Below are 19,240 nucleotides of genomic sequence, written 5' to 3' on the forward strand. Positions count from 1 at the left end.
TGTAATGTGTGCTGGAATGTGAGTGCATGTGTGTATGTAAGGTGTTAAACAGCGCCATGTGGGCCTGCTGGGATTATCCCTCTCGAGCTGAAGTAGCTCCTTCAAACAAAGAGGAGTAAATGAATGTCTACATTAGTCCTTCCCCTGCCCCACTAAAATACTCACTCACAAAGCATATTTACCCAACACCGCTCACTGACTCCAAGGACCCAGAGGATAAGCTAAAGTTAGCACTATCTGCAAGCGTATACGACATACAAACCCCTCCTCCTCCTCATGCTGGAGTTGCCATTGCTCAGGTGGAGTGGTTGTCTTTAAACCAAGAGATGAGGGCTGAACCCATCTGCGTGTTCAAAGTGTCCTTGGGCAAGAAACCGAACCACAAGAGACCCCTAAAGTGTTCATCACTGGCTGGTTTTGGAGGCAAAGTCATCGTACAGATGCACCAATTAACTGGCTGCTGATCACAGTATTGAAATGCTATTATGATTGTCATCCATTTGTTTCTGAAAAGTTGCTGAGAATTAAGTTGCTCATATCTTTGTTTCCACTTTTGGGGTGGAGTAGAATGGGGTTGTTGGTATCAACATAGAGTTTGGCAAAATCAACATTTTTCCCAGTCACTAAGCACATATTATGAAGCAGTCATGAGGGAAGCGCATCTTTGATGTGGACGTTTTCCACTGTGAGTACAGAATACGCAAAGACAGCAATTTGCTCAGCCTATAAGGTAAAAATAACCCATGGATAACCAACAACCAAAATGTTTGGAGGAAGAAAAAAAAACAAATCCACCACATAAAAGAGGATCACCCTGCAGCAGAGCATGCGCGTAGTATGAAGCAATCAGAGACTGAGATGCTAAAAATAAAGCTGGTTGACATACTGATTTATAACCAGAATCAGCCAAAAGATTTTTGATGAATCAGCTTTAGCACTGATTGAGGCACACATTTGATGCAGCATTGTTTCAACAAGCTTACAATTCCATACACAATATCTCACAATATCCATTTCCATCCAGAGATACATTCATTCATTAAATCAATTAATTAATTAATTGTTTTCCCAAGAAATATATTTTATTGATGATGGGAGTGCTGGACTGTGGTGTAAAGTCTTCTCCAGCACATCTTATAGTTTTAGTGGGTTTAGTCAGGGTCTTAGTGGACAGCAGGGGGGCTAATCCACAAGTGAAAATGACATCTCTTGCTTCTTGAATCACTAGTTTAAAATTTGAGCCCAAATTAATCTGGCATATCATTTAAGAACATGACATCAGGGAAGGAAAATAAATCTGTAAACAGAAAAACCTGGTCACGCAGTAAATCCAGTTAGTAACCTCAAACCACGTCACTGCTGCTCATAGGCTAAAAAAATGTAACTTCATCCACAATTCTTCTCACCCTGACGGTCCACATCGCTCAGCAACAAGGCACGTCTGGCCTCTTCAGATGTTTCTTTTCACATGGTCATTTAAGGAATGAGAAGCTACTAAATGCATCAGTTTAGACTGAAACAACTTGCTGCCAGCTGAAACATATCAATCACTCTGGTACTATTCCAACGGAAATAGTACCAGAGAAAAAAATACTGAGAGGTACAATCGCTGAGTCAATTCTGACTGACTCGCTACAGACTCATCCAGACTATGACTTGGCACTGCCCTCTTGGAAACAATGCCAGTCCTCAATGGGAGATTTATTTTATTAGAGAGAGGGGTGTGTGTGTGTGTGTGTGTGTGTGTGTGTGTGTGTGTGTGTGTGTGTGTACACACACTCACAAGCTGCAGAGTCTGCAGAGGTGCTCTGGGAGGCGTCGCCAGAAGATACCACAGCAACGCTGTCCACTGGCGTTCCAGACACGGAGGCAGCAGTGGGTGTCGTAGCAGATGTGGAAGCGCCTGGAGATGGTGCCATTCCCACTTTCTTGGGTGCAACAACAACACTTCTGCAGGGAAACAAAAACCAAAAAATGTATAATTTACTTTTACCTTTAGAGAAGTATTGTGAAAAATACATGAATCGTATGCGGACAGTGGGGCCACAGGAACACCAACCCTATTACTCTGCTACACTGCGGTTTGAATTACATAGACATCATATGGTCTTTTGTGATGAATGTCTGAAAAGAAGAATCAGATGAAAATGCTCTGACAGCACAAGTTTTCAAGTTATTTATAGTTGAAAAGGTCATTTTGAACACTTCAAAATCTGAAGCCCCAGACCATCAAAGAACAGCTTTCCATATTTGCAATCGTTAACCGCAACCTTCTTCCACTGCTTCCTTTTCACTTTATTCATTGATCCGCCTGCAGCAGGCAGATTGCAGCTTGATTGGGTTAATGTCAAGTGACATAAGGAACGTACAGGCATCACATTCACTAGCTGCAAATACATGAAACCAGAGGTAGCCAGTCCTCTTCCCATACGCCCTCATTCAGCTGTTATCTTAAATAGACCTGAAGAACTGAAAGCAGCACAAGATTCAACATTTTTTTTTCTTTTTTTTTTTTTTACTTTTGGCGGGGTGTTTACTTTTCCAGGTTCCATTTCTTTGGTCTAAATTGGATTAAAATTGTTAATGTACACATTCCCATCCCACATTTATCCCTCTGGCCCACGTTTTCATGCTGCAGAGCTCGGCAGCGGATTCTTATCGTCTTAGCATGAACACGAGTGGCCAAATCAACAGCACGGTACATCGTCTGTCTATGGATGTCTGCTTGGTTTGCTCTGCCGTTCACCGCAACAGTTTCCAAATCAAAATGTCATACTTGAAAGAAATTCAAGACTTTTCACACATTTGACTGGTCAGAGGTAAGGGAAGAAAAAAAAAGTTCTTCTTTAACCTGTCCGTTAAAAGGTTTTGTCAATTGTCTGAACACTTTCAAATTCTCAAAAATTAGGGTACAACATGTTTAAAAGCTATAATTCCTGAAGATAACCTTATAACTAAAACTTTAATACATTTTAGTTGGCAAAATTATAAATAGTATAGCATAAGTAAAAAAAAAAAAAAAAAAAGAGATCTAAATACTTTCCCAATGTATCAGCTTGTATATAGTAAGAAAGCTAAAATGTAATAAGATTGACACTTTACAGGGCAGATAACCATATTTGGTAACTTTCATACTATGAAAATAAAAATTCCAATAATCTGCAAATTTTCAAGTCTTTCATAGACCGCCCTAATAAGGATTAACAAAAATAAAAAAAGACCCAATTTCATAAGGTTTAATAGAAAAGTCTGTAACTTGTCTTTGTCAAAATACTGAAGAGATGCAGTACAACTCCTTTTCCAACATGTTTTTAGATCTGTGGTCATAGCCGTCAGTTTTAGAAGAGTGGAGTATTTCTGTGAGACTTTATTTTTACTCTGAACTACATTTGTGAGGTCACAGAACCCTGGCACATTTTAAAAGGTTCACTCAGTGGCATATTTTCAAACTCAATGTCCAAAACGTGTGTTATGTCAGAGGTTTTGATTTGAGGGTCATACATGCTTAATACACATAAAGAGCACTTCTTCTTTTGTAATATAACCCATTTAAACAATTTGAAGTGTTAACTTAAAGTGGTCATCAGTTGGGGGGAAAAAAAAAACCCTTCCAGGCAGATTAAATATGTACCTATATCTGTCAGTAATTCTGTCTCTTTATACGCCAGTCCAGGAAAGAAACAAGGACAGCTTCACACAGCAATCTGGTCAAAGCGAGTGGACTTCACTTTCCATCCGGTGAACAGAAGATGGGAGGAGAGCTGCATGTAGATAAGCTGTCAGTTCAGACCAGGGCTCTGACAGACCACTGGCCATATCAAAGAAAGCCTGGCCCAGCTTATCAGTGCTGACACAGGGGGAAGCAGGGTCTAATCACTGGCTACTGCTACCTCTCAGAAACACAAACAAACGCAGGCTTACCAAGATATGGACAAATGCATCAAGCGCACAGATTTGAATATAAAAAGAAGTGAGCGGGAGCAAACAAACAGATGAGCTACCACACATTCCTGCCATGCTAAGAGTCAAGTGCGCGTATGGACGCCTCCACGCTCGCGCTCACGCAGGCAGGCAACAGCGTACTCGGATCAGGGCACCCTGTGGTGCAGACAGATACCTGGCTGCAGTATCAAAGGCCACGCAGAGCTGATTTAAAGCTGTCGATCGGATCTATTAAAAGTTACCAAGCCTGTTACACTCTGAGCTTTACTTCAGCTGAAAATAACAAAGCAGCAGCAAAATGTTCCAAGTGGCTGGGAAAGCGATGTTTAAAATGAACCCCCCATAGTGAGAGGCTCCATAGTGATGCATGAAAAAAAAGGAGTAATGATGGAATATAATGAAATCAGTATTGATAGCCAGTGAGAGTGGAGATAAAAGTATCTGGTAACTTCTGTTTCTGTTAAGATACAGAGCGAATGGACGGCGGTATCAGCTGAGGAAGGGCGGCGCTGACATGAAGCACCCCGAGTGCCAACAGCAGTAGAGAGGGAACGGAGAGATAGGGGACCCCTGGTGCGTGGAGGCTGGAAGCGCGCGTGTGAACGTTCCCGCAAATATTTTGATATGGGTGCACATCAGTGCGTAGGAGTCTGCTGGAGAACGTGTCCGTCTATGCGTTTGGCCTGCCATCAGCTCCCTCGGCAAAGGCCTGGTGAATTATTCAGCAGGTCATTAGCCACACTTATCATGAGTGGGCCGCCCCAGTCGATTAATCAGCCGTCAGCGGCCCCGCTCAACCTGCAAACACAACCCCAGAGCAAAGTGTGTGTGTGTGTGTGTGTGTGTGTGTGTGTGTGTGTCGAGCTGAGGCTGAATTATTTAAAGCTCTTAACCCACAGTGGATAAGTGCAGACAACATAGCAATTCCAGTAATCTCTGCTATTACCAGTGAAACAAAATATCTGTAGTGTGCATGCAAATTCAATAGGTTTGATGCTGTTCCACTTTCACTTGAAAAGTGCGTGGCGTTAGGGCCTTTGGGATGATGGCACAGACTCTGGAACCCTCTACCACAGACTTTAAAATACTTAGGATTGCTTCACATTTGTTTTATGCAACCCCACGCATGAACTCAATGCTCAAAAGTAGCATTAAAATGTATAAACACAGCCGCACATACTATATTTCCACATCATTTTCCAGTAAATTCAAGTAAAATCCACAAGATCAAGCACTCTTGCTGAGCCACAACTGGAATGATGGCAACTTGGGAAACACGTCTGCAATTTATAAGCAGTGTGACTGGGACCCGAGTGCCCAACTAGACCCAGAAAATGAGTAACAAAACTTGGAAAAACATTGAATATTTCCCCTCTTTCATCCGTTTAGTAGCACGCAGTCAGGTTTTATACATGCTGCACCCAAATTAATTCTTCAATATGGCATCAAACCCCAAATGTAATAGCAGAGTCGTAAAGAAGTGCTGCATCTTTGGCCGCGCAAAGAACAAAGACTTCTGAAACAGATGTGGCCCCCACAGTTGCTCTGATCTCAGCATCATCAAGTCAGCCTGGGATTACAGGAAGAGACAGAAGTAACTCAGACGGCCTGAATCATCTTCTGATCTAGGGAGGCATCATCTTTTGTCTCCATGCATGTTGCGTGCTCAAGTCTTTTGCTGAATGTAAATAATTCAACATGCAGTAAATAGCAACTTTGTGATAGCTAAAATGTAATACATGTGTGATGGAATCGTGTTGGCACATTTGCGAGGCCAAACACAAGAAAAACAGAAAATTGGGAGCTTTTTTGCAACTACATTGAAATTTAAGTCTTGTCTTTCATATTTCTAGAGTTATACAATTGTTGTTCTGTGTGATTTAACTTATGTCTTAAATATTTTTGATTAGTATTTTGATTTAAATTTAAAACCAGGTGGATCAAAGTAAATTTTAGTGATATTTACCATTTGAGATACGTTTTACTCAGTTTGTAAATATCCTTAACATTTTTAATTGGTACATTTGAGAGATTTTCTGGACTATTGTGAAGTATACAGATCATATTGATTGATTTACTGTAAGTTATTTAGACATATATCTACTATTAGCCACTGAGGAACACGAATGCACCATGTTTATTGTTGTAACACTGATCTAAATGACACAGATACATCCTCATGTGAAATCTGTCCACAGTTAAATAGAAAAATCCTTAGTTGAAAACTGGTGTGACATGCTCGCTATAATCAGTACATTAACATCACTTCAACAACGCAACTCATCTCCACATCAGCTCACACATGCATGCCGAGTCCGTTATCAGGAATGCAAACAACTCCACCATGTATATCCTAGCGTCTAACACTCGCATATTCTGCTGAACCGTGCAATCTAAATCACGGACTTGTACAATGACACTGTTTGGTTCTGGTTAGCATCAGCAAATATTTGCAGACTAGCTGTCATAACAGGGGCATAGTTGAGAAATGCATGGGAGAAATCCAGCAGATCTCCTCTAGTAAATAAATCAGTTTGGATACTTCACCCTCTGACCCACCCCCAGGTTTTATCTGGGAGATCCCTGCTTTTTTCGTGCATGGGCCTCATAAATCCAGCCCTCTGGGCCAGTTGAAAGTTGCCGTGTTTTGACAGAACATGTCAGTGTAGAATGTCAGATCTGGCTTGGACTGGTGTCACTGGAAGACTTAGTGGTTAGTGGGAGATGCCGAGCAGTGATAGAGTTATTACAAGCAATAAACACCATCGGAACTCGTATACATGTGTCAGAGCGTAACTGGTGAGGGTAAGAGTCGAGAGACAGTTAGTCGATTAAACAGCAGTAAACTGAGACTGTATCATTTAAAAGCCTGCAAATTACATGTAGTATTGGGTAAATTTGACACAGAGACATCAAAATAACATGGTTCCTTAGCATTGAGACTACAAAGCAGAGCATTGGGAATGTGGGAAGAAGAAAGGATGAAACACTCAATACATCACTGAAATTGCCTGAAAATGTATATCCAGTTTGATAAGCAAAACATTTTTCTTGGGTGACTGATCAAGCAAAAATGCAAAACATTTAGTGGTTTCTCCTCAAAGTAAGCAAAGATTTGTACTTTCTTTTTCTTCATACAACACAACGGCAATGTTCCTGAAGAAAATCAGCAGTTTAAGAAAAAATAAAAATAAAAATTGGCAACTGTTACCATAAATTAACCATTTAAGTCTGTTTTAATGTGTCATGAGCTACAAGTTTCCTCATAATGCTGCTCATTTTGAGTGAATCCAACATGTTGCCTTCAAGAGAGCATCAAATGTGCGTTGAGGTCCTTGTGTTGCAGCAACAGCTGGGGCGAGTTTAAAAAAAATGTTAAAACAACTGAAAATGTGGGCTACTCTCCTTAGCAATCACTTGAGGTCTGTCTGTGACAAAGCATAGAGGATTTATAGCGTGAAAAGAACAAACTGAGTGTTAAAAATGTAGGAGGATTGTTATTGGCGGGCCAGCTGTATCAGATAGCGCTTATTAAGATCATGCTGAACTGTGTCCGTTTTCCACTTAGAGCCAATCTTTCACTGAGTCAGAATCTGTCTTCCTCATAGCATCAGTGCTTAGGGGCAACATACTGCTGGATTTTTCACAGACTGAACAGAAGTGCATCTCTTTAGGCTCAGTAAGAGTTGAGGACTATGAAAACAGTCATATTTAATGCCTCTTTTAAAGCTAACAGTGTTTGTTTTAGATAACAAATGCAGACAACAGTAAACCTTTTCTTCCGTTTGATAATGAAAGGATTATTATCAGCACATGAGACAAACACCTTTCAAACAGGTTTCATCTCTCTTAAAAAGTAGCTAGAGTGAGGTTTGCACTGAAGAAGCTCCCATAGGCATGGAGTGAGCTGTTAGTCTACGTTTTCCAGCTCTCCTGACGTCCTCTCTTCCCACTGAGTATGCTCAGCGGACAGGAGCCAGTCTAATCCCCCTGATATGAGGAGCGCCCTGAGACCTGACAAAGCATTCCTCAGATAAAGACACGCGATCACAGAGATGCCGTGGAATTCCCACAGTTGGGGGCAGTCAGACTGACTGTGTTTGTGAGTGAGAGGGAGAAAAATGTAGAAATGTTTTCTTCAAACATGAGAACTTTGACTTGACACCCATCTCCCCCTGCCTCCATGTCTCCCTTTTCCCCTCTTTACCCAGAACCCCCACTCCGCCGTGTGTAAAACGTCTGAGAATCAATGCCCCAAATGCAAACCAGACCAATAACCATCCTCTCTCACCTGGGCCCGTCTGCGGCTTCACTATCCCTCTCTGCTTCTGAAGCTTTACCTCTGACGGTTCACCCCGCTGCACCAGAGGCAACGCAAATTACTGCTACTTTTTTCTTTTAAGGCAAAAAAAAAGGGGGTAACATGATACAAATGTTATACAGAGCAAGACAAGCAATAGAGATGAAAGAGTTATTAAATATCAGTGGCAATGTGAAAAGAAACAGCTTCCTGTCAGTTTGGCCTCCTTGTCTCTTCTTATGCAGAGAAGCTGAATCAGTAGCAAAGAACAACAACAACAAAACAATTGTACTTAAAGGAAAAAGTCGGAGACTACATTCCCCAGTTTGGAAGGGTTTCTGTTACAGAATGTTTTTCAAGATCCATCGAGGCCTCCTCTGAGGATACCAAGCTGAGATGTCTTCAAGGTCTGACTTTCAAAAGGCCCCTGCAGTTATGTTGGGATAAATCGCATAAAACTGTCGACTGTAAAGATTAAGAAGCACAAGCCTTTGTACCATATGGGTTTTTTAAGAAACTGACAAATCTGTCAGGTCTCAGCAAAGGGGGAATCTCCTGATCTTTTTTCCCTTTCACATGGTGGAGTGTAGAAAGTCTTCATTTACTGTATGATAGTGGAAGTGTGTGCTGATAGGTTAGTTCTCACCTATCAAAGGAGCGGAACTGAAGGGACGAGTCTCTGCCAGTGTCGCCCACAGGTCCTAGAAAAGCTGGTGGCAGCAGACTTGGGTCCACCATGATATCGTCGGCCGGAGCGCTCACAAGGCTGCGCAGAATGTCCTTCACATTCTTGCCCTTTGAATCGGCAGACAGAGCAGGTTTGACCTCAGACGACAGTGTGGACAGGGCCTCTGAGATGGCGTCAGGACCGTGAGCTACTCCAGAGGATGACAGGTCGGCTTCACTTGCCGCAGTTGAGGTGTGGTCATCGCCAATACCAGAATCATAGCGCCTGAGAGAGAAGCCGCCCTCCACCTCCGTTCCGGCCGAAGCGGCTCCACTGTCTGAGAAGACATGGAAAATTAGGAATAATGTGAATAATAGTCCTATTGATTCATTAAAAATGTAGTACACATCCACAATGTCTCATGCAGTAGATGAAACGTGAGGAAAAATTGGAAACCTTTGCAGGAAACCAGCAATGCCATCTTTACAGGCACTTTTATATTTCAGCAGATTTTTCTTTGAAGTCCTTGCATACCTGTGCTCCTAGAAGACTGGGATCTTTGGGGGTGTTTCTTATCATTGTGAGGCTCCAGGATGTCACGATACTTGGACACCATGAGGACTGAGATGAAGTAAACCACAGCGAGAGCCAGAAACTGAGCCTGCTTACTGTCCTCCTGAAACAAACGAAATACACTAAACGACCCGTACAAGCTTCTTCTTCTGAAAGCCCCGTCAAGAGAAAAGAGTCCGGTTGTACGTAGGGCTGGGCGATATGGACCAAAAGTCATATCTCGATATTTTCTAGCTGAATGGCGATACTCGATATATATCTCGATATTTTTTCTGTGCCATAATTGGGGTTTCCCCCAAAGCATAATAGCATAGCATCTCTGTTAGCTTCATTTTTTTCTGAGGCAAACCCTTAAAAAAACAATCAGTTTTAATACAAAGCCTCGTGCCAAATGTCACACAGGTACCTTTATTAACAGAGGTCTGCACAATATCAAAATGTATAAAACAAATGAAATAAAAATAAACTGCCTGCATATATAGAATAAAAATGCTTCTTGAATAAAATAAAACAAATATCCCTTTCCTGCATAACAATTAAATTAAAATACACTGTACAATTAATAATACACTGTACAATTAATACAATGTAGACAGTAACAGGCAGACTTTTCCACTGAGGTTGACAGTTGTGCAAATAACAAAACATTTGTGCAAATCTCAAATAAAACATTCTAGTCAATTTGTCACAAAATAAGCTATATCAAAATCAATTTTTTTTTTTTTTTTTTTAAATCGATATAAACGATATTGTCTCGTACCATATCGCGTTTGAAAATATATCGATATATATTAAAATCTCGATATATCGCCCAGCCCTAGTTGTACGTATAATAAATATAATCCTTTGAGGTACAACTCACAATATCTCTGAAGACTACAGCCCTGAGGCGGTTAATGTCCATGTCTTGAAGGAGCCGGTCAAAGTCTCTGATTGGAGACATGCCACCTGTCACTGCATCAACGGGGCTCTGCATGCACGACAAACAATCACACCATTACCACATGAAATGTATTATTATCTGCAAGTGAAAGGGAAACAGCACATGCACATTTATGCTAATCACATTTTTATCTGTTTCAGTGCGTAAAGCTTAGGGAAGCAAACCCCTCCAGAGATCATGTCCTTAACATAATGGCTTCTCTATAGAGCCACTGCATTATGAATGAGCTGCAACACCCGGTTCAGGGAAGAACAACATGGCTTTACTGGAAGTCGCTGTATCAAATCAAAGGGGCAATGACAAAGAGTCTAGCCTAGTGTAACAAATAGCAACATGTGTGGTAATATAATAAGACATGAGCTAATGCAATAAGAACTTGGTTGCTGCTGGTGAGGAGGACAAAGGACAGCAGTTATTGGCTACTGCTGAGTATGGACTAGTGTTGTTTTGTCAGCCTGTTTCAATTTTAGTCTAGTCTTTGGGTCAAGCTATCATTTTAGTTTTTGTTAGTTTTAGTTACGTTCATACTCCTTTTAGTCGTGTCAATTTTCAGTCGATTAAAAGTTTGAGCATTTTAGTCTGGTTTTAGTCAGAATTATCCAGGACCATTTTAGTCTGGTTTTAGTCAACAAAAACTGATGACATTTTAGTCTAGTTTTAGTCAAAGATTGTATTTAGCCAAATCCATTTTACAATTCAAACAAGGTTATCTTATTATTATATTATTATTACCTTATAAACTCAAGAATACATTCATTCCAGACACAGAAGACGCTCTAATTTGAGTTTACAACATATTTATTTTTCCGCATTTCTCCCCATCTTTTTCAACAACACACTCGGTTTTCTTTTCCACGTCTATGTAGCAAAAGTGTATCCAAAGATCATCTTTTCTTTTTCTCCCAGCCCCAGAGAAGATACCCGCGTGGCCGGCCATCGAGCCCTTTCTCTATTTAACTTTTTTCTTTAAATTGACGTGAACCTAGAGCTCTGCGTTAATGGCATCAGCCTCTAACCACTGCAGCTGCATCTTCTGGATCTGACTCTCCGCGGGCCGCGACTGGGATTGAGGACGTGACGTCACCCAGAAGCAGCAACTAAATGAGAGGAAACAACTTAAAAAAATGTATATTAAGGATCTTTATTATAACATTTCGTATCATTTTGTTTTGGTCAACGAAAATGAAGACACATTTTAGCATGGTTTTTATTTTGTAATCTACATTTTAGTCTTGTTTTTATTAGTCTACGATATTGCATTATATATTTAATTATCGTTATTGTCACATGACCAGCATTTTTGTTGCGTCTCATTTTCCTCAGGTGATAAAGGTTCGTTGACGACGATATTTAGTTATAATTTTCATTGACGGAAGCAACTTTAGTATGGACAAGGGCAAACGAAGATGTAACTACTGCTATTTAGGGTAGGTGGCTCAGTTGGTAGAGTGTTCGCCCATGAACCTGAAGGTCAGTGGTTCCAACCCTAGTTCCTCCTGTGTCCACCTTGGGCAAGACACTGAATCCCCCGGTTGTCAGGCCAGCGCCATGGTATGGCAGCTCCGCCGACAACCGGTGTGTGAATGTGTGCGTGTGTGGGTGAATGTCTACAGTGTAAAGCGCTTTGGGGCTGTAGGAGTACAGCTGGAAAGCGCTATATAAGTGTAAGCCATTTACCATTTACCATTTGTGCAATGTTTGGGGTGACCAGCACCAAAGAGTAATATTGGTTCTTTGAAACTTTTTAAAAGTGTTTTTCCTTTAAAAAGGGACAGAAATCCAGAAAATAAAGACTCAAAGAAAATATTTGGTTTACTTGCCTGTGCCGGTGCAGACAGGGCTGTTCCCAGCGCGGCGCTGGGCATCACTGTGCAGCTGCGTGCCGAGCCCTCTGCGCAGTGCTGACACTCCAGACAGTTTCTCACTGCCATAGCACACACTAGGGAGGCACAGAGGCAGATATGTTATGTGACATCATATAAACAAAAGTCGATGCTAGGGTAATATGTACTAAAAGTAATATGCTTCTTAAATGAGCGTCTATGCCCAGAAGCAACAAAAGAGAATTCCAAATAAAAATGAAGGACGAGACCTGAGAAGAGCAGAACAGGAGCAGCTGAGAGAGACAAAAACAAGAGAGAAAAAGTGGGGCCGTGACAAGGTCAGTGCACTGGCCAACTCTGGCAGCACCGCTCACTCTTCCCTGCTCCACCTCTCCTCCCAAGGTCACAGTGCGGGGTTGTTCTCTTGAATCAAATCCACTGTGTGCAGCTCCCATAACAAATGGCACTGTGAGGGTGTACACATGCTGAGTAGGCACCAAGATGCGCCGTTCGCCAGAGAAAAATCTCTTACTGTCCAACAACTTGAGGTGGGTTCAGAAGTGACTTGCTTACCATTTGTAATTTAATGTACTGCTCCTCCTTGGAGCCCCTCCCGGCCCCCGTCGCGCTGTGACTTGACAACTGACAAATGTTAACTCCGTGGCATTAAGATTACGATAGAGGGAATTATTCCGTCTGGAAATGGGCTCGCTTTTTCCATTAGGACCACTCTCTCATACAATCATTTATAAAGAGAGGGAGAGAGGGAGGGGTGGAGACGCTAAAACCTTGTTACAGTTTTCCAAAATCAGATTAGGTGCCAGCAATGGGGAGCACATACCTCATCAAATATTGATTTCATAAGGGCTGCTTTCTAAAACCTGTGCAACGGTGGCATGATTTTCTTACAAAAAGCTTTGCAGAAGCAAATATCTGAAAGCTATATCTGAAAGAAGAGGTGCTCTTCGAATGACAGGTTTTGTATTTTAACCATATTGTATCTGAAAGCAAAACTGGATAGCTGAAAATGTACCGTTAAAAAAAAAAAAATTGAGAAAGCACTGTGCTACTTCCAATCCTTTGATCTGTGTGTGTTTACTGTACTCATCCTCTTTGCTAAAAAGGTATAAACAAAACAAAAAAAATATGAATAATGTAACAATTTTGGTATCTCTTATTCAGCGATTGTGAGGCTAGGCCTCTGATGCTGTCAGAGGAAATTTTAATAGCCTGGAACAGAAGGAGAACGACGCTTCAGGCTATGCAGCAGTACAGCACAGCCAAGGCCATTATGGACAACTCACTATATCACGCTAGCAGCCATTTCAAAGTGTTGCCATGCATGTAGGGTTATAATAACATGATAAGAGAGTGCTGATATGAGCAGAGTGAAAAGAGGCAAGGATGTAAAGCAGCAGCTGGAGACTGAGAGGAAAGAGGCAAAAAAGAAAGATAGATGCAGATAAGCAGAGTTTTAAAAAAAGAAGGCATGACTAGAGCTAATTCTGAAGGCTGCTGCTGGCTGGATCTCGAAGATTAAAAGATGAAAACTCTGTGAGGGGCCAAAGATGAGAACAAAAACTGCTCAACAGAAGAGGAACAAAAAGCAACATATTAAATCAATCCACATTAACTCATCAAGAGGATCTCACCTGAAATGTATTTCTCTTGTGAAAGTTGCATTTATCTCGAGGAAGCGTGTGTGTTATTTAACAATGGTTCAAAAGGTGGTAAATAAAACATTTCCAACATTTTTTTATTTTTTTTTACATCTGATGTGGTTTTGGCAAAAAAAACATTGACATTTATTTAGGCTTGGGCGGTATTACGGTAATACTGTATACTGTCGATGTCTAAAAATAGCAGCGGTATCATTTTCAATACCGTCATGAAAAAATGCAATGGACTTATATAAGAGATAACAATTAAATATCAAATAAAAGTCATTTAATGCCTAAAATGATTCTATGTCCAGTAGCACTTATGTGTGGTTGAATTTTCAGTTTTACTTAAATAGTTGAATATGTTTTAGCCTACATTTTGAGACTTTCCATAAAGTTTATGAAAGTGATGTCATCACCTGACAGCGCAGAGGGGAGAGAGACGCACTGGGAGAGAGAGGGGGAGAAAGATGGCAGGTCGCGCACCTGACTTGGTGTCAAAAAAGAAAACGACCTCGAACTAACAAAGTCAATAAAAACAATTCTAAAAAAGCTGGAGGCCAAGTATGAATCTGATTCAGTGCGCAAATTAATGCGAAAGTGCACTTTCCTTGACCCTCGTTACCACGGAGGATACGAGACTGATGATAACGCACTGGCTGAAATCAAGGCTGAATTACAGGCTGAGATCGTGAGCTCAGAGGGCCAAGCACCAGCAGCAGTGGAATCAGAATCCAAGAGACAGAGGCACAACCCGAACCCCCATGAAAAAAGATGTCTCTGGAAACCCTCCTGCAAAAACGACCCACTGTAAAAGTAAAGCCTGATTTACGGTTCCGCATTACACCAACGCAGAGCCTACGCCGTAGGGTACGCCGTCGATTTAACGCGGAACCATAAATCAGGCTTTACGGTAATGTGAATTGCGCCAGCCAAATCCTGTCGCCGACATGATCTTAATTGATTTGTGCACGACTGTTGTATTTGCACTTTTTTTTATAAGTTGCATTTGTTGTTAATAAAAGTTGTTAATATTAAGAATGTTATGTTGTTATTGTTCAGTAATAGTGTTTGATATTCAGTTTCTGGTGGAGGCTCAAGCCAACAGTTTGGTAATACCACTTGAGGCTTACGTCATCATTTTTAAATTAGTCACGGTAATACCGTATACCGGGGTAAAATGTGGAGGAAGTTTGACGGTATTAAAATTTGGATACCGCCCAAGCCTACATTTGTTTGTTTGTTGTTTTTATTATTTGATTAACTCATGTTGATGTTATATTGAACATATTTATTCTGTTCTTTATCAGGTTTGTTAATAATGTAAACATTCTATATGAACATAGAAACTGGTTCACTTGTCAGCTCTAAAATAAACTGTTCTCATGACATGATTTCGAGTCATCAACCCTGATTTTATATTAAGGGGGGAAAAAAAACGGGTTTTAAAAAGTATCTGTTTTCTAATCCACATTAACTCATAAATGCCAATAACCAACAACTTTTTCAGATGAACCATTAAAACAATTATTTCATTTATTAAGCGTTGTTCATTTTATGCAACTGATATTAATTAAAAATTGTTGTAATATACATAAAGTGAGAAATTGCACAAAAATGGACATCAAATGCATCCAGCAGACATCGTCATTCCATGTGTGTGAGAAAAAGAGTCAAAATAACCCAAAACCAGTGCATGCAAATAAAAGTTATTGATTTTAATATCCTTTGAGCTATAAAAAGTTCCCAATGCATTTTGGATAATCTTTGTTGCCTTTGTCTTAAAAAACTGAACAAATGTTCCAAACTGAATATGATCCTGCTATATTGTTTACTCCAACTCCAAACTTGCACACTGATTTATGGAAAAATGTAAATCTGGCACATCCTTCATGGCTCTAACTTGATGAATACTTTTCCCATTTCTCTAATACTTGAACTCTCAAAACTGTCAGGGGGGGAAAAGAAACAGCAAAAAAACTAAAAAAAAAGAAAAGAAGTGATGTGGGTATTTCCTTGAAATAAAGCAGCTTCACACAAAATACCCCTGCAGGATTTAAGAATCACAAGGAATAAATGTTCAAAAGTGCTTACCCAGGCGAAGGCACTGTCGCAGAATGCCCCCCGACGACATGTTTTTCTCAGCTTCTATCTCTGTGAAGTTGTGCGAGCTGGCAAAGATGAGAACATCTGCGAGGCTGATGAGGCGCTGCAAAAAGGTGACGGATGCCTCCACCGCCAAACCCTGGGATGGCTCAATGCTCTCCAACTCATGCTGGTAGTCAAGAAAATGAAAGAAAGCAACAGTAAATAATGGATTAGAACTTAAAAAAAATGAGAAATATAATTGTAAAAGTTATTTTTACATAGTGAAAATGTAGTAAATGTATTTATTTTGTATTGGAAAACATTTTACCAATAAGTACATGAAATCTTAAGTCAAAGTCACCAAGCTACATATTTATTCTGAGCCTGAACACACTTACTCTGATTCATATAAAATTACCAGTGAGTAACCACATCAAGTTTACATTCACATACTGTACTGGAGGTTGAAGCTACCCTTAAAATACATCAACACATGTAAAAATGCAGTTCTTCACATTCAGTTTTAAATCTAGTTACATGCCACAGGAGCAAGTAATTGGATTTTAAAGGAACTGAGCATCAACCCATTTCTTACACGGGTTGGACAGGTCATCGGCAGAGGCCAACGATCGTATAAGAGCACTGCAGTCACTGAGGTCAGACCAGAGAAAAACAAACTAACAATGTTAGGAGGCAGCTAACTGTAGTGTAATGTGATTGGGAAAGGTCAATGGGGATTGATAACTTCCTGTGACCGGGCCATCGGCCATAGATAAAAGGAAAAACGCAGAATCCCCGAGCATCGAGGCACTCACAGATGATGATGTGGCAGCAGACAGCAGAGGTAAAATGCCACCACAGGCCATAATGAGATTGTCCACCACCTGGGAGATGAGGTGGATGCTGTTGTGGACAAACACAACGTTCTCGCTGCTGTTTACAAAATCCAATATCGTCTTTGTGGAATGACTGAAAAGCAGAAGACAAAACATTGCTATCGTGAACATGTCACATTATTAAACCAGCATTAAAAGTGCTACATCCTGACATACATTCGTCTCGTGCTTTGAAGTCTGTGATATAAATGAAAGACAAATATGTTTCTTTGCTTTCTAGCTGAAGGAAAGATAAAACGACTGACACTCTAATAAATTAATTTTCAGTTTGCATCTAGAGGAAATAGACTGTTCCCGCCGCTTAGCGTGCAGACTGGAAACAGGAAAACGGCTATCCTGGCTCGGTCAAGGGCTAAGAAGACACAGCCCTGGAAATCAGGGTACCAAGCTATCACCACCTGAGAAATAACTGGAACCTTTCAACAGCTGTAAAAGGATTTGAATAAGCTTTGTCTTTGCAGAAAAAAAAAAAAAAATCCATCTTGTACCACTAAAGCATCAGAGGGAATATTCCTCAGAGCTCTACAAAGTCAGCTAATCTTTCCTCAGTCGATCTTATTGTTAGCAAAAGCATTAATAAAAATCAATCCCTACCTCCTCCACATCTGGACATCTGTCTCAATAGAGAAGAGCAGGTCGGTGAGGAGGCGCTGATGCATGTGGGACCAGCGGAATTCTGGGATACGGAACATGGTGGAGCGAGGAGCCGGCGTGCCGCTCTCTCTTGGCTGGCCTGAAGAACTTCCTGCTTCTGCTGATGCTGTTGTAGTTGAATGGCCTTGGCTTGTTTCCTGCAGAAATATATGAGCAAAACACAGAGGGTTGACATGGGATAGGACTGGGTTAAGGTCGGTAGCAGGCTCGAAGATATAAAACAAATGCCTACTGTTGAAGAGGTCTCCTTTAGTTCAAGTCTCTCAGTGTCTAAGGCCACATTGGACACGTCCAGCCTGGCAATTTTGATCTCTTTGGTCTTGCTGACGGAGTCGGTGCTCTTGTGGGTGTCAGAGCTGCTATCAGCGGCACCGGACGGGGTTTCCCCTGCAGTGGTGTCACTGGTCTCTGAAGGCTGGCTGAGGGAGGTGGAACCTGAGGCTGCTGCCGCCACCTGAGCTGAGGAAGGTGGTGTGGAATCTGATGGCGGCTGGTCGTCGCTTGCAGCTTCATTTATGGACGAAGGATGTCCATCACTAACACTTTCTTTAGGTGGTTCTACGACACTCGGAGTCTCACTGTTCAGACAAGGCACCTGTTTTTCTTCGGATTCACTTGTTTCTTTGTCTTGCACACTCGCCTCCTGTTTCCCTTCTTTTTCCTCTTCCTCCTTATTTTCCTGTCTTTCCTGATCATTTGTTTTGCTTTCATTGTCTCCCTCATTTTTCAAAGCATCACCTTCTTCTCCGGTTGCAGCAGAAGCATAAGAGGACTCCTCTTGACTGTCATCGGCGTCACTTTGTCGGATCTGGTCACTCACGGACGAGATGTCAGCCAAGTCCTCGCTGAACACGGATGCTCCACCCAGCACGCTGTTCTCCAGACAGGGTGCTGGCTCCGAGGACTTGTGGCCTGTCTTCCCTCCATGTTCTGCATCCAATGGGCCTCTCTCATTTAAAGTGTTTTCTGTTGTGGAGTTGAATGACTCGTTCTTCAACTCATCATCCTCTGTTACAGCTGTTTGTGCATCATCACCTGTAGATGTGGTCGAGTCTCCAAGTGCTTCCACGGCAGCTGTTGCAGCTGTTTCAGGTTGGTTGCTGTGAGCAGCTTCTAGCTCTGTATTGTTTATGTCAGACGAACTTTCTGTCGTCACATTTTGAGTGTTAGTCTCTTCATTTTCCTTCCCTCCTTTGGTTTGGTGACTTGAGCCACTTTCGGCTTCTTTTCCGTCAACTGAACCATCTCTGGGAGACTCATCCACCTGCTCTTCATCTTCTTCAGCTCTTGCAAGGATGTTGGACACAGTGATGGATGTTTCTTCCCTGTATTCAGTAGTGTCCACTGGTCTGGAGGTGTTGGTGGAACTGGTTGCTGAGTCGAGGGATTTCTGGGACAATCCGTCCACTGTCAGCTCAATAACAGTGGAGGGCGCCATGTCCTCCGCAGGTGACCCATTCGCACTTTTTATCGTCTCGGAGCTTTGGCTGGCACCTGAGATGGTGCGGATTGTGCTCCGAGAGCCCGTGGAGCCCTGATGCTGGTACTGACGGAACATCTGTGACAGATTCTCTTTGTGCTGCTCAAATGTCACCTGCAAACACAGAAGTTATTACAATGTTAGAAACACTACTAAATACAATGGATGGATATGCAATGACTCCCTGATGAAAACTAAATTAAAATTGCCAGT

General features: G+C 41.5%; 1 protein-coding gene across 10 annotated transcripts in view; it reads right to left on the reverse strand.

Moving 5' to 3' along the window:
- lrba (LPS-responsive vesicle trafficking, beach and anchor containing) overlaps positions 1 to 19,240 on the reverse strand; it is a 198,615-nt gene that overhangs the window by 126,820 nt on the left and 52,555 nt on the right. For 7 of the 10 annotated variants that reach the window (XM_061718440.1, XM_061718470.1, XM_061718425.1 and 4 more), the window contains 9 exons: positions 17,780 to 19,141; positions 17,488 to 17,684; positions 16,813 to 16,966; positions 16,004 to 16,184; positions 12,246 to 12,364; positions 10,345 to 10,452; positions 9,444 to 9,585; positions 8,889 to 9,246; positions 1,778 to 1,950 (listed from right to left, as the gene is read on the reverse strand). In XM_061718440.1, the coding sequence (XP_061574424.1) occupies positions 1,778 to 1,950; positions 8,889 to 9,246; positions 9,444 to 9,585; positions 10,345 to 10,452; positions 12,246 to 12,364; positions 16,004 to 16,184; positions 16,813 to 16,966; positions 17,488 to 17,684; positions 17,780 to 19,141 (2,794 nt within the window). The remainder of the gene's footprint in view (positions 1 to 1,777; positions 1,951 to 8,888; positions 9,247 to 9,443; positions 9,586 to 10,344; positions 10,453 to 12,245; positions 12,365 to 16,003; positions 16,185 to 16,812; positions 16,967 to 17,487; positions 17,685 to 17,779; positions 19,142 to 19,240) is intronic. The other 3 variants (XM_061718448.1, XM_061718478.1, XM_061718433.1) reach the window with 2 other exon arrangements.

This window comes from Cololabis saira, chromosome 1 (genome assembly GCF_033807715.1).
Source record: "Cololabis saira isolate AMF1-May2022 chromosome 1, fColSai1.1, whole genome shotgun sequence".
Lineage (NCBI taxonomy): Eukaryota > Metazoa > Chordata > Actinopteri > Beloniformes > Belonidae > Cololabis > Cololabis saira.